Genomic DNA, 20,523 nt, shown 5'->3' with positions numbered 1-20,523 from the left:
AAAAAGTGTCAAAGTACATAATTCTCTAGTATAAAATAAACAAATAAAAATCCTGTAAAGTAATTTGCCTGTGTGCCATTTACTCAGTTTAATACATTGATTTAAAATGAAGCCTTGGCCCCTACCCTATCAATAGCTGTTGAATTGCGTATGTCTTCTCTGAAAAGGTTTAAGGCTTGGTGAAAGAAGGAGTTCAGTTCAGAGATCTTTAATCCAGTTTCTCTCTTTTATTGAGTTGCACAGCAAATATCACCCACTGCCCCTGCCCCCAAGTTCTTCTTTCACCAGTAATACTGATGGGGAAATATATGCTGCGCTGCTTATACATAATTTAAAACAATCGTGCTAGCTTTAAACCCAACATCTTTCTTCATCTATCATTTATCTCATGATGTTATCTTCTATACTCAGTCCCCTTCAGTAAGCACAGCCTGACGTGTCTTGTGGCCTTTACCTTGCGCGATAAAAAAGATGGAAAAGATGCTCGGCACCACCTGGTGAAGATGAGGCAACCCGGGAGAGTGGTGCTGTAGGAGCAGGTGACTGATGCTGAGAAATGTGCCAGTCTGGGGACACAGCTGAAGGATTGTAGTGGGGAAGGGGGAGGGGACAGGGAGAAAAAAAGAGCAGGAACATTAATACATCTTCCTGAGGTTTGATGGGACATATACTGCCTACTGTTCCATCTGGTGCTTATGATAGCATGGCATATTAGCATGCTGCAAGTTCATAATGTATTCAGGGCGAGAAAACACCACTTGCATACCAATTGAGGCGTCCTCTTTCTCAGAGCTGCCTTTGAATTTCAATGATGTTTATGCCTTCTAAGCCATGACTGAGCTGAGCATTTCCGCTCCTGGAGGAAAAGCAGCAGTAAGGGACTCTTGCTTGTGTGGGCTTTCTTTCTCCTCTCTTTATATATATATATATATATATATATATATATATATATTCTCTCTCTCTCTTTATTTATTTATTTTTAATTAGTTTCTTCCTGCTGTCTCCTCCCAATTTGTATTATAGTGGAAGTTAAAAGACAGGTTGAGGTTTTGGACTAGCTAATGACTTAGCTTCTGTTAATATTAAATTAACTTTTGCTTTATGATTCGAGTCTATTGTCTTTTTGCTCATCTCAAAAGGCTTAAATGTACTTTTTTATGACATTTTGATGAAATTAATCTAAAAGCAGTGTCATGAAGCATTTAAAATATAGCACATTGCAATTCTGCTTTATATTCAGATTTTCTCTGTTGGTAAATTAAAGACCAAACAATACTTAAAATTCTGCATTTCATGGTGAATTATTTGGGCCCTGCCTCTTCAAAGATTTGATTTTAATTTGATATGTGCTACCATAATAGAATAAGTATCTGAAGCTGAGCAGGCATGTAAGTCTTTGTTGTACTGAGGTCTTTTTATTGATTCCTTGCAGGAAATGTGTAGATATGTTCATTTTATTTCTCCCTACCCTGTCCTCTTTGAAACTGCAAGGATTGACACTTGACTGGAGACAATCTAAAAATGCACCGTAGAAACTCTTGACTGCACATTTTGTTTCTGAACTTGTCAAAGATTGTGATCCTTTTATGGCTCAGTGCTGTGAAATGCTCTGCAGTCCTCCTTCCAGTAGGTTTTGGAAGTGTGAAGTTTACATACAGGGAAGGATATTTGATGTAGGATTTTCAAGCTTCTGGAGTAATACAGGGTACTAGTCCCATTTGCCTCTGTTTTGTGCTACTAAACCACAAATTTGTGAAGTTCTACCTGGAAAAAGAAGACTACGCAGAATAGGAAGGCAGTATCTCTGGTCCAGATCTGCTTAATGAGTGCGGGTGGTGTCTGGTCCCCTACCTGCACAGCTGGGCTCTTGCTCCTTCCCAGAACCGACTGTGGTTTGAGGCTTTAGCTTAATCTTTGAAGTGTACAACTGTCATGCTAATATAACTGCAGTAAAAATGGACTAGTTAGTACTTTGAATACCTTCACTTTAATTTATTATCAATTCACTTGATTACAAGAATAGAAAACATCTTCCAATAGTTCTGATCATTTCTTTCAAATATCCACCCATGGCTTTTATAAATATATATTTTCAGGCAGCCATTTAGCCACTCTTGCATAGATAAGAAATGAAAAATGCATAAGTGATCTTGACAAAGAATAAATTGACTTCTTTCGGTTCACTATCTCAATATCTGTTGTCAGATGGCTTAAGAACATTCCTTGTTTATTGATAGTGCATTTAGGCCTAAATATTAATGTCTTGGCTTAAATGCTAATTATTTTTTTTCTTAATACGTTCAGAAAGGCTAATGTTACTGAATAGGAATGTGGAGGAGGTAGTGTGGGTAATTCAAGCAAGTTTAGTCAGCACTTACAAGATTCTTGAAATGTTTCTTGATGTCCTACAGAACTGTTAACATCTGCACGGCTTGTGAGAAGAGCCACATTTATTACAGCTGTACGCTAGCTAGAATGCAAAAGAAAGGGGGGGATCTGAGTTAGGAATGAAGCAGCTGGCTTTCAGCACAGAGATTTATCATTTTACTCTCATTACAGACCATCAGTAAACTCTACTTGGACTCTTACTTCAGCTGCTGTGACATGGCAGATTGAAGGCTTGGGAGTAGCTATCAGTAGATATAGTACAACAACATACACAGGGTTTAAAAAGAAGCAAAACTTTTAGATAAATAATCACAAGTGAAGTTTGGTGTTACTAGGAGGTGTTCCAGTATGACATAACATGATGCAGAGCATGTGTTTAAAGTCTACATTTGAGTAGACAGGAAAAAAAAGGGGGGTGGGGGATGAGGGGAGGAGGAGGATAGTTTTTTTTTTTTTTTAACAATAAGAAAAAGAAACCGGAGATCCCTGATGTAATATGTAATAATATTTTGGTGTGTTTGTTGAACTTGCTTTTTTCTGTCTTTTTGTGCTAGAAGAGAACATGGGAAAAGAATAATAAATATCAGAATCCCATCTTCTGTTTCACTTAGAAATGCATATTTCAAGAATCATTGTTTTTTGTGTCCAAGTTTGGTCCTTTCCCTCACCCTCCATTTTCTTCTCAGCCACTGAGACAGATTTAAGCCCAGACTATGCCGATATCGTAGCTATTTGTTAGTTGTCACAATCTTCATTCATTTCAATTAAGATCAAAGATTTTTGTAGCTTTGTTTTCTCATTTATCTATTTGATGTGAATGAAAGCTGGTATTTCTTTTGTTCCCAATGGTTTATATAGCTTGGTGTGCTTGCTCTTACCTTTGTTCTCTTCACATTTTAAATGAACCTATTCTGATCTTGCTCTGTTAACTCCTTTATAACATGTCCAAGCCTTTCACAATATGAGTGCCAGGGTCTTTTCCTGTATCTCATACTGTTTCTCAACAACTTCAGCAACTGAGGCAGCCGCACATATATATTCCTGTTCCATATTGCTCTCCTTATATAGTAGTTTTGAATAATTTTCTAATATTTTCTAATACAATTGTGTGTTCAGTTATAGTGAAAACAGGAACAGTTACCCATTAATAAACAGACTTTGGGCCCAACAGGGACCTTTGTGAAGAAGAGCATCCTTTTGCGACAACTGTTGATGTATTTTTGTCTACTCACACTTTCTGTTGTTCATACTGTGATCTATAGCAGATGTCCATTGTGATAAACTTCTCTGCTTTTTATTCCTTCTAGAAGGAATAAAAATTAGATACCTTAGACTTTTCACTGGTACACTCATCATCATTTAATTATAGCATATAGCACTGTAAGAGCACTAACATACAATTACTGCCTGCTCTTCTTTCCATTCTGCTGATGCCACAGCACAGGCAAAGCAAATTTTTTTTAACATTTCAGTTATGAAAATCACCACATCTGATCCAGCAGTGTTCACCACCTCATACCTTCTGTAGCAATGTTCTTGGTTTCTCAAAGTTTATTTCCACTTAGTCCTGTGGAAACACATTTTATCTTAATTTTGGGCAGACTTGGCATTGAACAGAATTATGTGCAAAACAGTGTAGCTCTGTAAGTCAGAGCTCATAATCACCTCTGGAAATGACCTGTTAAGTTTCTAATAGGTCATTTGTATGCACAGTTACTGAAGCTACTTGCTCTGTTGCAATAATTATGAAAAAGATAATGGATAGGAACTCATTTGGGGACAAGTATTTGTGTTAACTGTTCAGCATTTCTTCCAGGTACTCTGATTTTCTCTCTCTCTCTCTCTTTCTCTTCCTTTCCCCCTTTTCATAATTCTGGAATTTTCCTTGGATAGTTGTTGTAGTTCAGTGATTTTTTATTGCTTCATACATATCCAAAGAAGTTCAAAGCTTTTCAGAAAACTACTGAAGTGTTTTACATTTTTTATTCAAAGTGGAAACCATAAAGAAGTGTGTCCTCACAGGAGATCCCAGTGAAGTCAGTATCTTTCTATGCATTTGAATTGGCTCTGCCATTGGGATTTAGCTTTCTTACTGATATTTGGTGCCAGAAGGATGTTTTATACAAATGTGTGAACTGCCCTAGTAGGGCTTTTAAAAATTGTTATTTCTGCCCTGTTTCCAATTTTGTTTCTTCGATTTGCTATAGATCTGAAGAAAATCTCAGTGTTTGTTCAGTTCTGTGTGTTTTGCTTCAAGAAAGAAATGGTGTTAAGTTTTGGTGGAGTATTTTCAAATCCATGTGTTGTCACGTGGCTGTAGTTCTGTGAGTACAACCTGGGTATTTGGACATAGTCCATGCTATATTGTAGGCATCCAGCTGTCTGATGTGCCACTGGCTGAATTTCACTTTTTGAATATTTCCTATGGAAAGCTATCTTCAAAACAGGACTAAATGTATGTGTAGGGATGTATGTGTATATAAATGAAGGGGGGAAAGAGGCATCTGGCTCCTTAGCTGGAGTAGCTATATGACAATAGGAGGCACTGAAACTATTCTTCTGTTGCAACCAGTACTGCCAAGGGTTATACTTTAAAATTTGCTTTTAATTCAGTTACTCTTTTGGAAAAATAAAATAAAATGTTTATAGACAAAATTTGGAGAGAAATGCTTAACATTAAGTTTGGTACAGTGGAAATGGAATAGTATATACTGATGTATACATACAAAGTATCATAACCTTCCCTTCACGTATTGTGTGGTTGAGGTTAACTTTCAAATGATAGTGGAAAGAACTTTTCTTAAAGTATCTTCCTTTTATTTTATGAGTACCATACCATTTATTTTTAATTTTCAGCACCGAATCAGTGAGCCCATGGCACAATATCGGCTCCCTCTGGTGGTCAGCAGTCACCTGGAACAATTTCTAGTGACTGTTAGCCAGAGCCTGCTTCCAGCCAATGTTTTACATGACACCTACATGGCCTCTGTGAATGCAAAAGATGAATCCTGAGACTGTTCCCCCCATGTAAGCAGACTGCTGTGCTGCCCTCTCAACCACCCCTTCCTTGACTACATAATTTTTTTCTCTGTTGACTATTCTTTACTTTCTCATAAATATGGCTCCTCTTCTGGTTAATCTGCTTCTCAGTGAAGCAAGATACATAAATCCAAGTAGACCCAAGGGGGCCGTTGTCAGGATTGAAGGCCAAATGTACGGTGAAGACGTGTCTGTTTCCATAGCACAGAGAGAGTTAAATCTGCTTTTCATAAGGATAGCATGTACAAGAAAACTTACCACATTACCAAGGGTTAAGTGCATTCACATTGAACATTCAGAGTTCAAAAGCATCAGACTTCTTTACTTTGTCAATATTTCTCTTGCACTTGTAGCATTGAGTGGTTTCTCTCTGGTGTCTGACTTTCTGCCCTGCTGTTTCCCCACTGTTTAACAGTTCCTTCAGTGTAATTGAGGATTATTTCTTTCATTTTTTTTTTTTTTCTAAAGCAGAGTTTAAAAAGAAATATCATGGTAAGTATTTTTATATACAGAATTCAGTAAAACTTGATTAAATATGTGTATAAATGTAGACACATATAAGTACATCTATAGAAGTAAACCATAGAAGTCACACCAGTCTGAGAAGGTCAATGTTAGAGTGCTGGGTTGGAATCATGGGTTTGGCAGGCTTGATGAAAATGTGGACAGGTTCTATAAATGTAGAAACCTTAGTTTCTATGTGTTTGTAGAATAAAGCAAATACATTTCATATGAATCTGCTGGGCATGAAGTGAAAAGTATTTTTTACAATTGTCAAACAATACTATGATATCTGAAATTGTTTTAATATTTTGCTTGTCTTTTCTGTGTTTTCTGGAATCATTGTTGATTTTTTTAATTCATGCTTTAGCTGCATGTTTTTATTATTTTTTCATTTTTTGCTGTCATTTAAAATTCAAAAACAAGACTAAGATTACTGTGATGGTTTAAGATCTAGAAAAATTGCATATAATTGTGTGTCCTCTGTGAAGCCATCTCTATTGGTTTAACTGCAGCTGTTTTCTGTATCTAAAGTTAAGATATTCTTCACTCTTTTAAGGATCGGGGACTAAAAGGCTAACCCAGCACCACTGTTCCTGGGGGAGCTAACCTGATCTCTGTGACAATGGACATTTGTGTGAATTCACTGGCTGGAGAAGGAGGGTTAGGCTGGTTTTATGTTGGTGTGATGAACATAAGTTTCCTCCTTTCCCCTTCTGCTTTACATGCTTATATTATTACTTCCTATTAACATTTAAGTATGCATGTGATATATTAGGCCAGACAATTGATTTGAAATATACTTTTGCTAACGGTAACCTTTGTTTTGGTTGTTAGCTGATTTGTCAAAAAGTATTATCACCTCGTTAGTATATCAGATGGAAAGTCTCAATTTCATGTGAAGTTGATGAGAATCTCTTTCTTCCCTCCCATCACCCCCCCCCCCCCCCCCCCCCCCCCCCCCCCCCCCCCCCCCCCCCCCCCCCCCCCCCCCCCCCCCCCCCCCCCCCCCCCCCCCCCCCCAGTGCAGCTTTCAGGTGTGATCCAGTGCCCCAAATAAAACACAGTTGTTGTGACATGCAGCATCCAGGAGGAACTGGCTTGTAACTAATAATGAGTATTTTCTCACACTCTGTCTAGACAGTCAGTCATGTAAACACAAGATGTCTTTAACAGCATCACGTGATGATGTGAAATGATAGTCTTCCAGAGCATGTATTTTCACAAATGCCGAAGTACTGATTAAGGTAATAAATTGCACTATGTAGAGATTGTCAATGTATAATACTGAGAGTCTTTTCTCCTATAGTTCCACTTCTCCATCACAGGTAGAAGTAGTGAGAGAGTAACAGTGGCAGTACCCAGTGGTTTGGGGGGGAAATCTGTTTCAGCATATAATTTTTACTGATGGATTCATACCTGTCTTGGCTTGCTGAATAGAAAACAAGAAGTTAGTGTGCCTGGAGGCAGAATTAAGCTAGATGAGGAGCAGTGACTCCCATGCACACCAACCACACCGTAGAGCACTTTGAATATCTCTGTTTCTCAAGAGGCGAAGTCCTAGATCTCTATGGAAATATTTGAACCATCTGTTTTAGCAGCTTTAGGAGTTATTAAATTAGAGGCTCTAACTCTTCCTTCTTTTCAGTGGTTACATATGGAGTCTCATTTCCTAATTTAGCTATTGATGTTAGATGGCAGAAATTAGGCATCCTTCCTACAACTGCAGTGGTATTTGCTGTTGAGAAGGAGTTCATACTTTGGCCACCTGATCTGTCTTATGGATAAGGTCTCATTCTCCAGGCCTACACACGTGGCATAATAGAGCAAACTTCAATGTGTGAAATATCACAGGGAAGAATTAAGTTCCCAGATAGGAAAAACTGTGCAGTCTGACAAAATGGGAATTTCAGAGCTTGATTTACCAGGTGAGGGGTCTGTCCTGGAGCGGCCAACATTTATTGATACTCAACAGGATCTTGACTTTTGTACAGCATATTCCTCACGAGCAAAGAAAGATGTATATCCATTACCTTCTCAGTAGTCCCTATGTCATTTAGATGCTTAACCATGGAAAATGTCACCTCTTATGCTCATAGGAATGATATATGGGCATAAAAGACTTCTGGCATGTTTTATAAAAATAAGTGAAGTTTTTTAATAGTAGAGCTGCAAAAACTTTTTTGCTGGCAGAATAAGTTAACACCTAATGTTGTCCTGAATCCAAATAAGTTATTTTAGATAACTTTATCTACTCTGAAATTGTATTAGAGACTTCAGTTCTAGTTAAATATAATGGAATCCTGGTATCAGCACTCTCCTAGGAGTTCTCTAAAATGAGCACAGCTATGCCTTAACACTCTGGTGTTTTTTACTACTGCATAAGTGCATTAAAATGGCAGAAAGGAGGGCTTGCTGTTGAGGAGTTCTCATCTCCACGCCTGTAGGAGAGGCCAGGGAGTGGATTTGGCCAGTGGTTGTTCTGACTGTTCTTTCTGACTATTATTTTTGTTCTTCATTTTGCTTGCCAGGAGGTGGTGTACACCTCTTCTTCATTTCATTTGGATCTCAACATTCAGTGGTCTGGTTTTGAAATTGTTTTTGTTAACTAAAAGAAAATTTCTCGAAACAACAGTTCCTAGTTTGGTAGCTTGTCAACAGAATAAAGCAGAACAGATCCAGGAAACAGGAGTTACAAATATAGTATTTTGATAATGATTATGGAAATCCTAATTAATTGCATTAATTATACATACCTATATTTATAAGCATTTTTATGACTTTTGGTGTGGTATTTAAAATAAATCTTCATTGTTTTTGTCTTAAGTACAGGCTGAGGGATAGCAGGCCCTCAGCTATGACAAGGAGGCTTTCTGTGGTGTACTGGAAATATAGGGCTGCTGCCACACTTTGGCCTTTATTTTGCTTGTCTGTTCTTACTAAAGTATTTCATAAATTGTTATGGTGGTAGTTGATCTACATTTAGAATGTATTCTTCTTCCCTACATTGCTTTTTATGTTCAAGCAATTTTATATGGTAAAGCCAGGGAAGGCAGAAGGGTAAAAGAGGTGTTTAAAAAAAGTGCAATTCTGATATGATTCAGTTTTTAATTCTTAAATAACTAAAAGTGAATTTATGTTAGTTTTGAAACTGTCAAAACATGTCAGATTGTTGACTGAAAGGAAAACCAAATACTTTTTTTTCTTAAATGAGATTATATGGTAAGCCAAGTTTGTTTCTTTCAGGAGAAAATAATATGTCCAAGCAAAGCCAAGCCATAATATTTTTGTCTCAACTCTGACATTGAACTCATGCAATTATCTGACCTCAGTTGCTAAGCCATGACTCTGGAACACGTTTTTTTTGGATGGCAACCCACCCTAGAGATCTGAAACTAACAAGAGTGCTTCTGCTTTTTTGGGTTGGTTGTCATGACAGTAAGGCCAGTCAAGTTACCATTACAGATGAAGAACAGGATGCAAAGCATAGTCCATCATTCACCTAGTTTTCGTGATCTATAAACTCTTGCTGCTTGAACTATGGCACGGGATCACAAAAAAAAAAAATAATTCCTTTCAGGTTTTGACAGACAGAGTGGAGATTGCATTATTCTCATTGCTTTTTTTTTTTTTTTTAAGCACATCTGAAGAAAGCTCTGATAACTTAGCCTGAGATAACTTTAGTGAACTCCCAGGATGCAGAATTTCTCCTCAATTCTGCATGTTAAATGAGAAGAAATGGATAAACTGCATAAGCTTTAATTTATTTTCAATAATAACTGGTGATATGAAAAGTTCAACTATCTGAGTGGAGAATAACTAAGATAAGACTGTAGCAAAAGTTGTGAGACTGCTCTTGCAAAAGGGTCATCATATGAGTTTCGTACCAGTAGTGTAAAAGCAGCAGTGAAACGTTATGTCTTCTTGAAGTCTTGCCTGTGGACTTCGCTTCCATCATTCACCTCATTCACATCAACCTTCCTTAGGGGTAAAGCTTGTAGGCGTGATGTTTTGTGACAGAACATGGAGTCTGACTGTCTGAGCTGCTTACTGATGCTGCTGTTTTGGGAATTGTGCAGGGAGGAAAAGCTCTCCACCAGAAAAATCAGGAGATGTTTTGTTTCTAGGCAGATTCCATGAATGCATGTGATGCTGATAGGAAGTTTCATCCATATTATACCTGTTTGAGGGCAGCTGTATGCACAAGAACATCCTTTGTGTTAAGGTTTTTGTTTATTCATTACAGAAAAGTCAGAAAGCCTAAGTGACGAATGGAGTAAAGGCTGATCCAGTTTCAAACAAGTCTGAAGTGTGCTTGACTTGTTGCGATGTTGTCCAAGTGTTGTGTTTTATGGCTGCATTGTAGGACTTCCAGGTTTTCCCAGGTGCATGGGCTGTAGGTAGGCTATACCATATATATTTGTCTAATACCATGCTTATAGCAAACAAGACCTTTTCAACCAAGGCCAATACATTTCAATATAATTCTCAGTAAACACGACCTGATGCATTATTCCCCAATCCTCATTTCATTGTCCTGCTGTAGGCAGTGGCAGGACTGTGAGGTGCGAGGCCACGAACATTGCCTTCTCGTGCTGGGCACACTGTGTGCCTCAGTTACTGACTTCAAGTGAAAATCTAGAGGAGGGAAGGTTCTTTGATGACCATAGAGTGATAACATTATGGATGGAAGAGCTATGTAACTGTTCATCTTTGATGGACTGATGGGTCTGTCAGGTTCATTGCTACTTGGACTCACAGTCTTTAGTTATTGGCTTGCAAATTCCATGCTGTCACTCTCAAAATGATCAGAATTAGTCCAATGTCATCTAGGTAACCATCCTCAGTCTTTAATGCCACAGATTTATGTCTCAATTTACATAATTTGAGTGACAGGGGCAGGTTCTAATCCTGTGTCATATGCAGGGTTTGTACCTTCTGTGAATTTAAAGGAAAAAAGGCAATGGGCTCTTCTAATTTGGCATTTTTTTATTTTTATTTTTAATGTGTTGGCACAGAAGTAGTAAGTACTGTACAATCAATATAGAGCTTCTTTTAAGAATCTTTCATGCCTGAATATACATCTGGAACTATTTGCACTAACTAAAAGTAAAATAAATGCCACAGCATATTATACCATACTTTTTTTCATTTAAAAAAGGAAATTGAAAACACACCACTCCTAGAAATGCTTGACATTGAATTGGCTATTGAAATGGTATCAGTAAAGTATTTATATATTCCATATTTTGTTCCATACATCAGCTTTCCTTGATGCGTTAGACTTGGAAGCATGCCACGCGAGCTGAAATGTTGCCATATATGAAAGACCGCCTTGTTTTAAAAATTGACTAAATCATTTAGGATACAGGAAGTAAAGGAAATCAGTTTGAATACATGCACATCTCTTTTTGCCCTGCTTTTTCACATTTTACTTTGTCTCTCCCACGTTTGCCTTCAGAAATTGGCTGGGCTTATGGTAAATATCGGTGCTCACCTAACAGCTAAATAATAGCGATAAAAATAACTCCTGCCATAAAACCTGAATGAATGACAAGAACAGCACAGTTTCATGAACCAAGAAATCCGCAAAAGAAATATCATAATTTAAAGTTGGTTTTACAACATTATTTAATTTTAAACGAAGCAAAATACTTCTGTGGTAAAATCACAGTTCTTCACTCTTTGCTGTAAAAGAGATTCAAGAATGTATATTTCAAAATCTGTTTTTTTTTTTTTTTTTTTTTTCCCCTCAATATAATCCAAAGCAAATGCAATTGATCTCTGCATACTTGAAACATATTTTCTGAATTTATTCTAAGTCTCTCACTGCACCAGAGGGTTGTGTATGTGGATTAGGACTAGCCCATTATTTCACCATCTATCTCCATCCTGAACTGATTGCAGAGAATAGTGAAGAATGAAATGCAGATGTCTCCTTTTCCCTTTGGTTTGGAGTACCTTTGGTTTCAGCCCCATTTGATCAGAACTGTGCTAAGGAGTCCAGCTCTGTCACTGCTTAGAGGGTTTCTATGGAAGAAGTCTTTGCATCTGAAACAAGTTATTCCCTCTATATATGCAGCCTGTGCTCTGAAAGGGGTGATATGAGATTCTGCATGTATGAAACTTTCTGTCATGTCCCCTTTCTGTCATGTCCCTGCTAATTCAGGATTATTTGAAATGCCAGATTCCAAGAGCACCAACAACCAAAAAAAAAAGTAAAAAAAGAAAAGCGACAAACCCCCCCCAAACCAGCAAACTTTAGAAATGGCAAAAGCAGCTTTGCAAATGGGGAGTTCACTTTGTCACAAAAGCATAAACATGTTTGGAATTCAAGAAATTAAGTCATTTTAAGAGATGGTTCTCTTTCAAATTTGTCCACATTTCAAGCAAAGCTCAAGGTATACATGTATACTCCTATTTTTCAACAATTAGAGTATATATGTATATATATATATTTTTTTTTTTAATTAAAATTGTAATGATTTGTAATGAAACTGGGGTTCTAGGCTATGTATCAGACATTACCAGCTTCACAAGTTCAGGTCGTAGGGGCTGGGAATGCTTTGTCAGCCACAGTTCTGCTTTAAGCTCTGTCACCACTCCAAATGAAGCTGGTAAGGCCTCCAAACTGGGTGGTGGAGTAGAAGAGCAGCAATGTACACATCCTCCTGGTCCCATAGTGCCCTGAGAAGCTCAGAACTCTAAAGAAGGGAGATATAAATTAGAGGTTAGGAGGAAATCCTTCACTCGGAGGGTGGTGAGGTACTGGCACAGACTGCCCAGAGAAGCTGTGGATGCCCCATACCTGGAAGTATTCAAGGGTGCACTGGAGGAGGCCCTGGGCAGCCTGGTCTGGTGGGAGGTGTCCCTGCCCACGGCAGGGGGCTGGAACTGGGTGGGCTTTAAGGTCCCTTCCAACCAAACCCTTCTGTGATTCTATGACTCTGCTGTGAAGGTAGGTAGCAGATAAATACCAGCATAAAGGCTCCTGCAGGAGCTCTGCTAGTGAAGAGGGCGGAAGGGTAGGAAGTGAAAGACTCCAATGGAGCAAGCTGTTTTCCTGGGCTGTGCCTTAGAGTGGTGACTTCAGAGCACGTGGAAGAGCTTTGCATTTTGTATTGTAGTTCTTCAAAAGACCTCCCCCTCTCCCTCTGCACCATAAAGATAAGCTGGTACCTTGATTGGAAGTGTTTGGAGGTGTACTTGGAAGCAGCCTTGTATCTCCTTATAGAAGGTGCTGCTACAGACAACCAGAGATAAATCTGTCTACCATTGTACAGTAGCAGTGTGTGTGTTAGGGCTTTGCAAAGGGGGGCTAATCAAAAGTCAGTGGCCTGTAGAGTTTGTTCCCCTCCTCCAACCACAGAAAGGTAATTAGGAACAATCAAGCCTAATGTCAACAGATTTATATGTAAAATACAGGGGTCTGTGGCTAATTTCAGCGATCTGCAGGTCGGGTGGCAGACACTGTTCAAGGGAATAAAAACCAGTCAGAGAGCAGCTGAACGACAATCTGCAAGTAGAGGGATGAGCCCACACACTATTTCCCACTACAGCATTCCATTTAAGTAACCAAATATTGCCAGCTTGTCGGAAAAGCCTTCCCCCTCCAGTCTGAGTAGACCTGAGCTCTGGTGTGCAGCGAAGTTGGGGAGCAGGAGAGTCGCGGTTGGTTGCGATACCAGGCTCACTTTTAGGTATCAACAGCTGAATTGGAGGATGCAGCCTGTGCCTGCTCAGTGTGAGCAGCAGACTGCGAGCGGAGTTCGATTTCTCTCACTCTTTCTTCCACCCACCTCCATCTCCTCCCTGCCTGTGTCTGTGCTCCCACATGCTTCAAATCTGTGTACCTGGACTGCCTTCCTTAACAGTTCAGCGTGAGTGTTAGCAGAATGAAAACCAGATGGACCAGCAGTTCCCACTGTTATCTCCCCACCAGCTCTGGCAAGCCTCCCTTTCTCTCTCCTTTCTTGGCATGGCAGAAATATTTTCCTTTATTTAGGAGGGCTCGGGCTCACTGCTGTGCCTCTTTCCCTCTGTTGCAACATGAGCTGAAAGCTATTTATTCCCTTGTTGCTGAGGTTGGTTGAGGTGAGTGCGAGATGAATTCAGCTATTAAGGAAGCAATTAACATTTCAAGACTAGTTTTCATAGTTCTTTATATTAAATGAATGGCTTGTTGAAGATATAGATTTAACTGCTTGAGTATAGCGATATGGAAAGGAAATTTTGTATAGAGTGTTTTTTAAAACTTTTGTTTTCCAGCATGTAATAATTTACTGTTGCTTGATTTGTGAATCAAACCTCACCTGCCTGTGTAGAAGCCTTAATATTTAAGCCAGCATTTTGGATACTGTTCCCTATACTACTGAGGTTTACTAACCTTAGATCAAAACTGCAGGTCCTTTACTACTGTATCTGTATTCCCCTCATAGCATTTTTGGGGTGTTTAATTGTTCGTCATTCCCAAAAGTGTGTAGCACTTCACACGCTGCATGTCTGTATCATACTTCCTTGGTTTCAAGCAACTGAAGATTGGTATCTATCATGTGTTGTTAACTTTTACTTCTTTTTTCCTTCTCGTTCTCCTGATAACTAAATGCTCTAATAATTAAGTGCTTTGAGGCTCTTCAAAACACAACGTTCGTTCATAAAACATGTGCACAGCATTTCATTTCTCTTGGTGTCTTGCAGGGAAAACTTTAGATATATGTTTTTTATTTATTTATTTATTTATTTATTTTTGTGAAGTTTGTATAATGTTAGAACAAAGAATACCTTCCCAAAGTTGAGTGACAGAGTTACTGTCAGAGAACATTACTGACTTCACTATTGTCTTGAATTGAAATCACAGATTAATCTACTAACTCACTAGCAGTGACATTTATTTGTTTTGCAAGATGGTTTAATGGAGCTCATGAAGACTTGTATAGGACAGTGCATAAAACAAATAATCCTGACCCTGGAAGAAGGGATGTCAGACTTTAACTCATGCCTATTAAAAGCTAAACTTCACCTTTACTCAAGATGGCTCACTAAACTGCTGGTGTGAGCAAGGAAGTCTTAATTTTGCTTTCAGTTGATAAATGTCATTTTGCCCATTCATGATAAATGAAACATAACAGTTTAAATGCTTTTCACTATTAATATTTAATTATTTATTTACATCAATGTTAACATAGAGGTGTCCAGAAAAATGTTTGGATAAAGAAACTATTTATGTAGCTTCTGTATCAAGTATCTGGCATCTTTAGATCTTTACTTGCAAGACAACTGTTAGGTTTTTGCATTTGTTGTTGTTATTTTTAGTATATTACAAGTTTTGAACATTAAAGTTCATACTGTGTAGAGGTGCAAACTTAGAATTTTTTTTTTTTTTTTTTTTTTTTAAATCAATATGAATGTGTGGAGATTGACTTACCATTTTGACATGTGTTTATTTTTCTTGTGAATGTGAGAATATCCAAGGGCAGGGTGGTAAAGTCACCCAGGAGGTGTGCAGTATTTAACATAAGTATCTCTCCTTATCTACAAAGATGAGCGATGGAGAGGGTGTCAGGTGTTATATAGAAGATACATGACAAGAGCTGGCTTTGACCAGTATCCTTCCCAATATCTTACCTGTACTAAAGAGCTTCAGGTTTAAGTTCTGCAAGAGTTGTCGTAAGGGGATTTATTACCTTTCTGTCTCTTTGTCTATTTTTTTTTCCTCCTGGCTAATGTTGAAGGGAGGTGGCATTATTGCAGCTCCAGGAGAGCTTGGGAGGTAGCATCTGCACATGCTGGAAATAAAAACAAAAGATAATGCAGCACTACTACAAATGAGGTCTTACCATCTGTGTTACACCTTCTTAAGTAAGGTTCAGATGATGTAATTCTGAAAGAGCACACTGGAGTAGATAATCAGGTGTAATCTTTTGCGGCAGATGCTGCAATGGCTCACTTCCTGCGTTAGCTTTTAAACTTTTTTTTGGAGCGGATGTGCTTGGGGAAATAAAATAGTGTGTTCATGTGGTGTGTTACAGATCGCACTGAGAAGCATTCCACAATGCCAGACTCACCTGTGGATGTGAAGACACAATCCAGGCTGACGCCTCCAACAATGCCACCTCCTCCCACTACCCAAGGAGCTCCAAGAACCAGTTCATTCACGCCCACAACGTGTAATTAAACTTATTTTCTTCCTTTTCTTCCATATTCTTTCTTTCTGTATGTAAACAACCCAAGTTTTGAAGGGAAACTTGTATGACAGAGCTGCAGCAGCATTTGATTATACTGCAATATGTAACTAAGCACAACTAAGATCACAACAGATTAATGTATCCTTGATTTATTAAGACATTCAGCTCAGAGTTGTGGTAATTTTGTTGATAGCTTGGCTGCAGTGTCAAAGAACAGTGAGAACTAATTTTCTATGTCATTTATGCTTAGAACAGTCATGTGAGAAGTAAGGGAAACTTCCTTCTTGTCTTGTATGTATGCCATTCTTTTGTTTTGTTTAAAGGATTCTGTTCACTTTTGAATATAAACTTTGGTAGTTATTGTTTAGGGCTTTGTGGTTTGTTTATATATTTAAAGTGGGGTTTATTCATAAAGAAAATACTTCATCCCACTAGCGATTGAATGAAGAATTTGGATTTAAGTGCTACAAAATTTCTAATTAGTATGGATTAAAAAAAAAAAAAAAGGTCCTTTTTATTGTTTTGTCTTGAGATTTCTAGCCTGTGACCACTTCTCTAAATCACTCACGGCTGGATCTCTGTCTCAGTTTGCTGATGTAAATACACAGGAAACTCTACCAGTCTTGGTGGAATTATTCTGCATTCATATCAGTGTAACTGAGATTTAAATCTGGCATGTTGTCTGGACTATTCTTTTCACAGTCACAAAATGATCCACATTTCTCTTACCAAGATTTAGCTGCAAATTTTTTGGTCTCTTTTATATGCCTTGTAATAGTATAAACATGAGAATGTGTTTACATTTCACATTTTAAATAAAACAGTTTTAGAACAGTAGAATACATATGCCTAAACAGAATGAAGGCAGCATCTTCTATTTGTCTTGCCTACATTTTTTAGCCCCTTGCTGCCTGTTAAATGCCTGTTAAATGCCTTACTTAAAATTCACCTCTATGCAGGAGGCCAGCTGGAAGCCTTTGTACCACTTATCCCAGTGAACCCTGTCCTGAGGATTTACATTGAACTTAAACAGTGAGGAGCATTTGTGCCAGCTCTTTGCATAAACTCAGATTTAACCCAGTGACCCTGATCCTGCAAGATCTGCTTGTTTTGCTTAACTCCAGCACCTGAATCATCCTAGGAACTGCTCGGCTCTAAAGTTAAACTGTTTTTAGGTTTTTGCAGGATCTTGCAGATTAGGCTTTTCTGTCTAATGTACTTAGCATGGTTCAGGATGATCTTGGGCGATGATAAAAGGAATAGACAATGTTCTTCTTTAGTCTTTTCTACAGTTCTCAGTGTACTCATTAGATTTCTGCATATTATTGGAAGGCGTGTGAACCATAGCTGCTCATTTTTCTCTCTCTCTTTTTTTCCCCCACTATTTAAATGAAGACTAAAAGTCTAATTTTAAAGTTAAAAAGATTAAAAGATCTAATTTTAAATGCCTTTTACCCTGTCAGCTTTTGGAGTTTGGCCTTAGCAGTTCCAGTTTGTATATAGTAAACAGTCACTTCTGTTTGAATGTCTGTTACACTTATTACTACTACAGTGAGAATGCCTGTAGGCTAAGAAGAGCAAACTTGTTTTCTGGTCAAGAGTATGCTTGTTGTTTGCTTTGTTTTAGACTATTAAAAACTCTTAAGATATATTAGTTTGTTGAAATTGTAAATGCTAAATTCTATTTTATTAATAACATGGTTATGTTTCATAACAACATAGATGTGTTTGACAGTTGGCAAATTCAGACATTGTAAAGAAAGAGATAAAATCATTAGTAGGGGATGGGCTATTGCAAATAAAAATTGTTTTAGAGAAATTGCATTTGAGGAATATTTCTTTATCTGTTTTGTTGAGGGAGAAATTTTGCCTGCCTTTGTCCTCTTCATCTGTCCTAGGGAATGAACTTGGCTGTTCTCAGCTTTCTTGATCATAGCCCCATCACCCTCTGCCTAGAACAGCCCAGGAACAGTGACAGAGTAGCTGGGTTTTGTCAGGCTAGAGCAGGACATACTCTTCCCACTCCTCATTTACTAAGCTCATGGTATGATAACTTCTGTCTATGCAAGTTCCTTGCAATCACCATGTATTTGTTTACTCAGGTATCTCACTCTACTGCAGTGCATGGAGAGCATGGCTTGTTGCTTAACTTACAGAGACCAGCTTTTTTCTATTTCTGCATTTTCTGTTTCTTGTTTTCCCTAGCCCATGCAACTAGAGTAGGCAACCAACATCTATGATAAAAAACAGCAGAAACCAGGTAGCCATTCAGATGGCCATTTTCTCTACTACCTCCAGAAATGCACTGCAGTCACGAGGACAAAAACTCCTTTAAATGAGGGTTGTGATGATCATTTAAATCTTGTAATAGGTGTCCACCCTCAAAAAGAAGTTGCTATCTAAAAATGACTGTTGGAGGAAATTACAAATAAAAAAGGGATGTTTAGTCATTAACAAACACGGAAAGCTCAAGTTGCTAGTTTGTCGTGCTTTTAAATAGGAAGCAGCGGAAGCTATTAGCACTACACATTTTTAACTGTAGGTACTTCCTGATTTTTGATGTTTTTTGAGATACAGTGATCTAAATTCAGGTCTTAGTGTTTTGGAGGAGAGCAGCAAATTGCACGAATGAGTGGTAAAACAAAAAGGTGGGTTGAGTGGCTCCCTGAACAGAAACCAGCAAATTTGCACAGGGCAATGGCCAGCTGAGAGAAGCTGCTGCTGGGTACAGTTCTGCACTGCGTGCCTACGCTTAGAAGTGCACTGGTGGCTTCTCATTTGTAGGTAGCCATCCTTTTTCTTGCCACTCACTGTCAGTTTGGCTAGTCAGACTCAAGCAATTTCAACAGAGTGTTTGACTGTTACTGTTTCAAGTAACCTGGGTGGAAAAAGATGTCCTTGGTTTGATTCTGTGCTCTCTTCTGGAGTGTGAATAAGAATTGAACTAAAATAGCTGCCAAAAACTCTGTTGTTGTCTTCAGTATGTCTGCATGAATCTTGTTGCCATAAATTTCGAACTCTTAGTGCTTCAGATAGTTATTCTCACAGCAACCTTACAACAGGAGGGAAATGCCTTCCTATCCTTTTTAGAGATAGAATTGGCAAATGAAAAGCTGAGTGATTTCCTTCTGGTCTCTGAGAAGTCTTCTCCTGAAGCCCAGCTTTGTGCTCTAGCTTCAAGGCTTCAGGCCACAGCAAGCGTGGCACCATTTGTACCTGCACAAACAACTTAGTGTGCTCCATATGTTAGCAGCTAAGAAATCTGTATCGGAAAAAATAACCTTCTCATTGGGTGGTGTAAGGTTAAAACGTGAAAGTCCTGTTTTATAAACACAGCTGTCAGTTGTGTGTACAAAACACGAGTAAAAATATTCAGAGATAAACTGAGGCTTCGTGAAATATGTCTGCACATTTTTTCTACCCCAAAGAGCAATTTTTTTTGTTGTTGTTCTCAATCATATATGCGCTTGTGCTCTTTTCTGTGTATTTTTTTTTCCCTTCCTCTATTTCTTTCTTTTTAAGATCCTCTGACAAAAGGCTGATAATCAAATAATGCTTTTCAGGTCCAGGAACACTCTGGGGGGCTGTGTGACAGGCAGCTACTGTTACTTCCAGTCCATACACTGTTCAGTAGCAGATACTGTAATATAGATATAAACTGCAATGTCATTCTGTCAAAAAGCTAATTGTCTTTGATTGTGCAACTTAATTAATTTTAAGGTCAAGCACAGAAAATATAAGCTGATGGATTTTCCCCCCTGTCCTCTTTCTCCCCCTCTGCCTCCCTCTCTCTATTTTATCTTCTGTCTCTTTCTCTTTCAGTAACCAATGGCACTAGCCATTCACCAACAGCATTAAATGGAGCTCCATCTCCTCCTAATGGCTTTAGCAATGGGCCATCCTCTTCCTCTTCCTCTTCTCTGGCTAACCAGCAGTTACCACCAGCTTGTGGAGCTAGGCAACTCAGCAAACTGAAGAGATTTCTTACAACCTTACAGCAGTTTGGCAATGACATTTCACCAGAGATTGGGGAGAGAGTGCGTACCCTTGTGCTAGGACTTGTGGTAAGCAAAAAACAATGATATAATAACTGTTATCTTTTTCTCTTCCTTTCCGTCCTTTATGCTTGACATGTTTATTATGCGCAAGAGTGGGTCACATATGCATATACCATACTTGTATATACCAAGAGCCAGCTCTTGCCCCCAGAGCTAGCATCTTGACTATTTGGCTACAAGTGGCAGCTTTTCTCAACTGGGTACAGACTAGAACGGTATAATATTATGCCATAATGATGTAAAAGGGTTTTTGCTCTATACTGGCAGCACCCCTGATATAGACACAGCTTGAATTATATAATACAGTTAAATCTGTTTTGGCTTGCCTAATTTAGTTCACTGGGGAAAAGAGA

At 38.4% G+C, this 20,523-nt stretch overlaps 1 protein-coding gene across 3 annotated transcripts in view; it reads left to right on the top strand.

Moving 5' to 3' along the window:
• RUNX1T1 (RUNX1 partner transcriptional co-repressor 1) overlaps positions 1 to 20,523 on the top strand; it is a 111,762-nt gene that overhangs the window by 46,157 nt on the left and 45,082 nt on the right. For all 3 annotated transcript variants that reach the window (XM_032182359.1, XM_032182358.1, XM_032182360.1), the window contains 2 exons: positions 15,957 to 16,094; positions 19,935 to 20,176. In XM_032182359.1, the coding sequence (XP_032038250.1) occupies positions 15,957 to 16,094; positions 19,935 to 20,176 (380 nt within the window). The remainder of the gene's footprint in view (positions 1 to 15,956; positions 16,095 to 19,934; positions 20,177 to 20,523) is intronic.

This window comes from Aythya fuligula, chromosome 2 (genome assembly GCF_009819795.1).
Source record: "Aythya fuligula isolate bAytFul2 chromosome 2, bAytFul2.pri, whole genome shotgun sequence".
NCBI classification, from domain to species: domain Eukaryota; kingdom Metazoa; phylum Chordata; class Aves; order Anseriformes; family Anatidae; genus Aythya; species Aythya fuligula.
The sequence above is the reverse complement of the archived record's forward strand: the minus strand, read 5'-3'. Positions and strand labels throughout refer to the sequence as shown.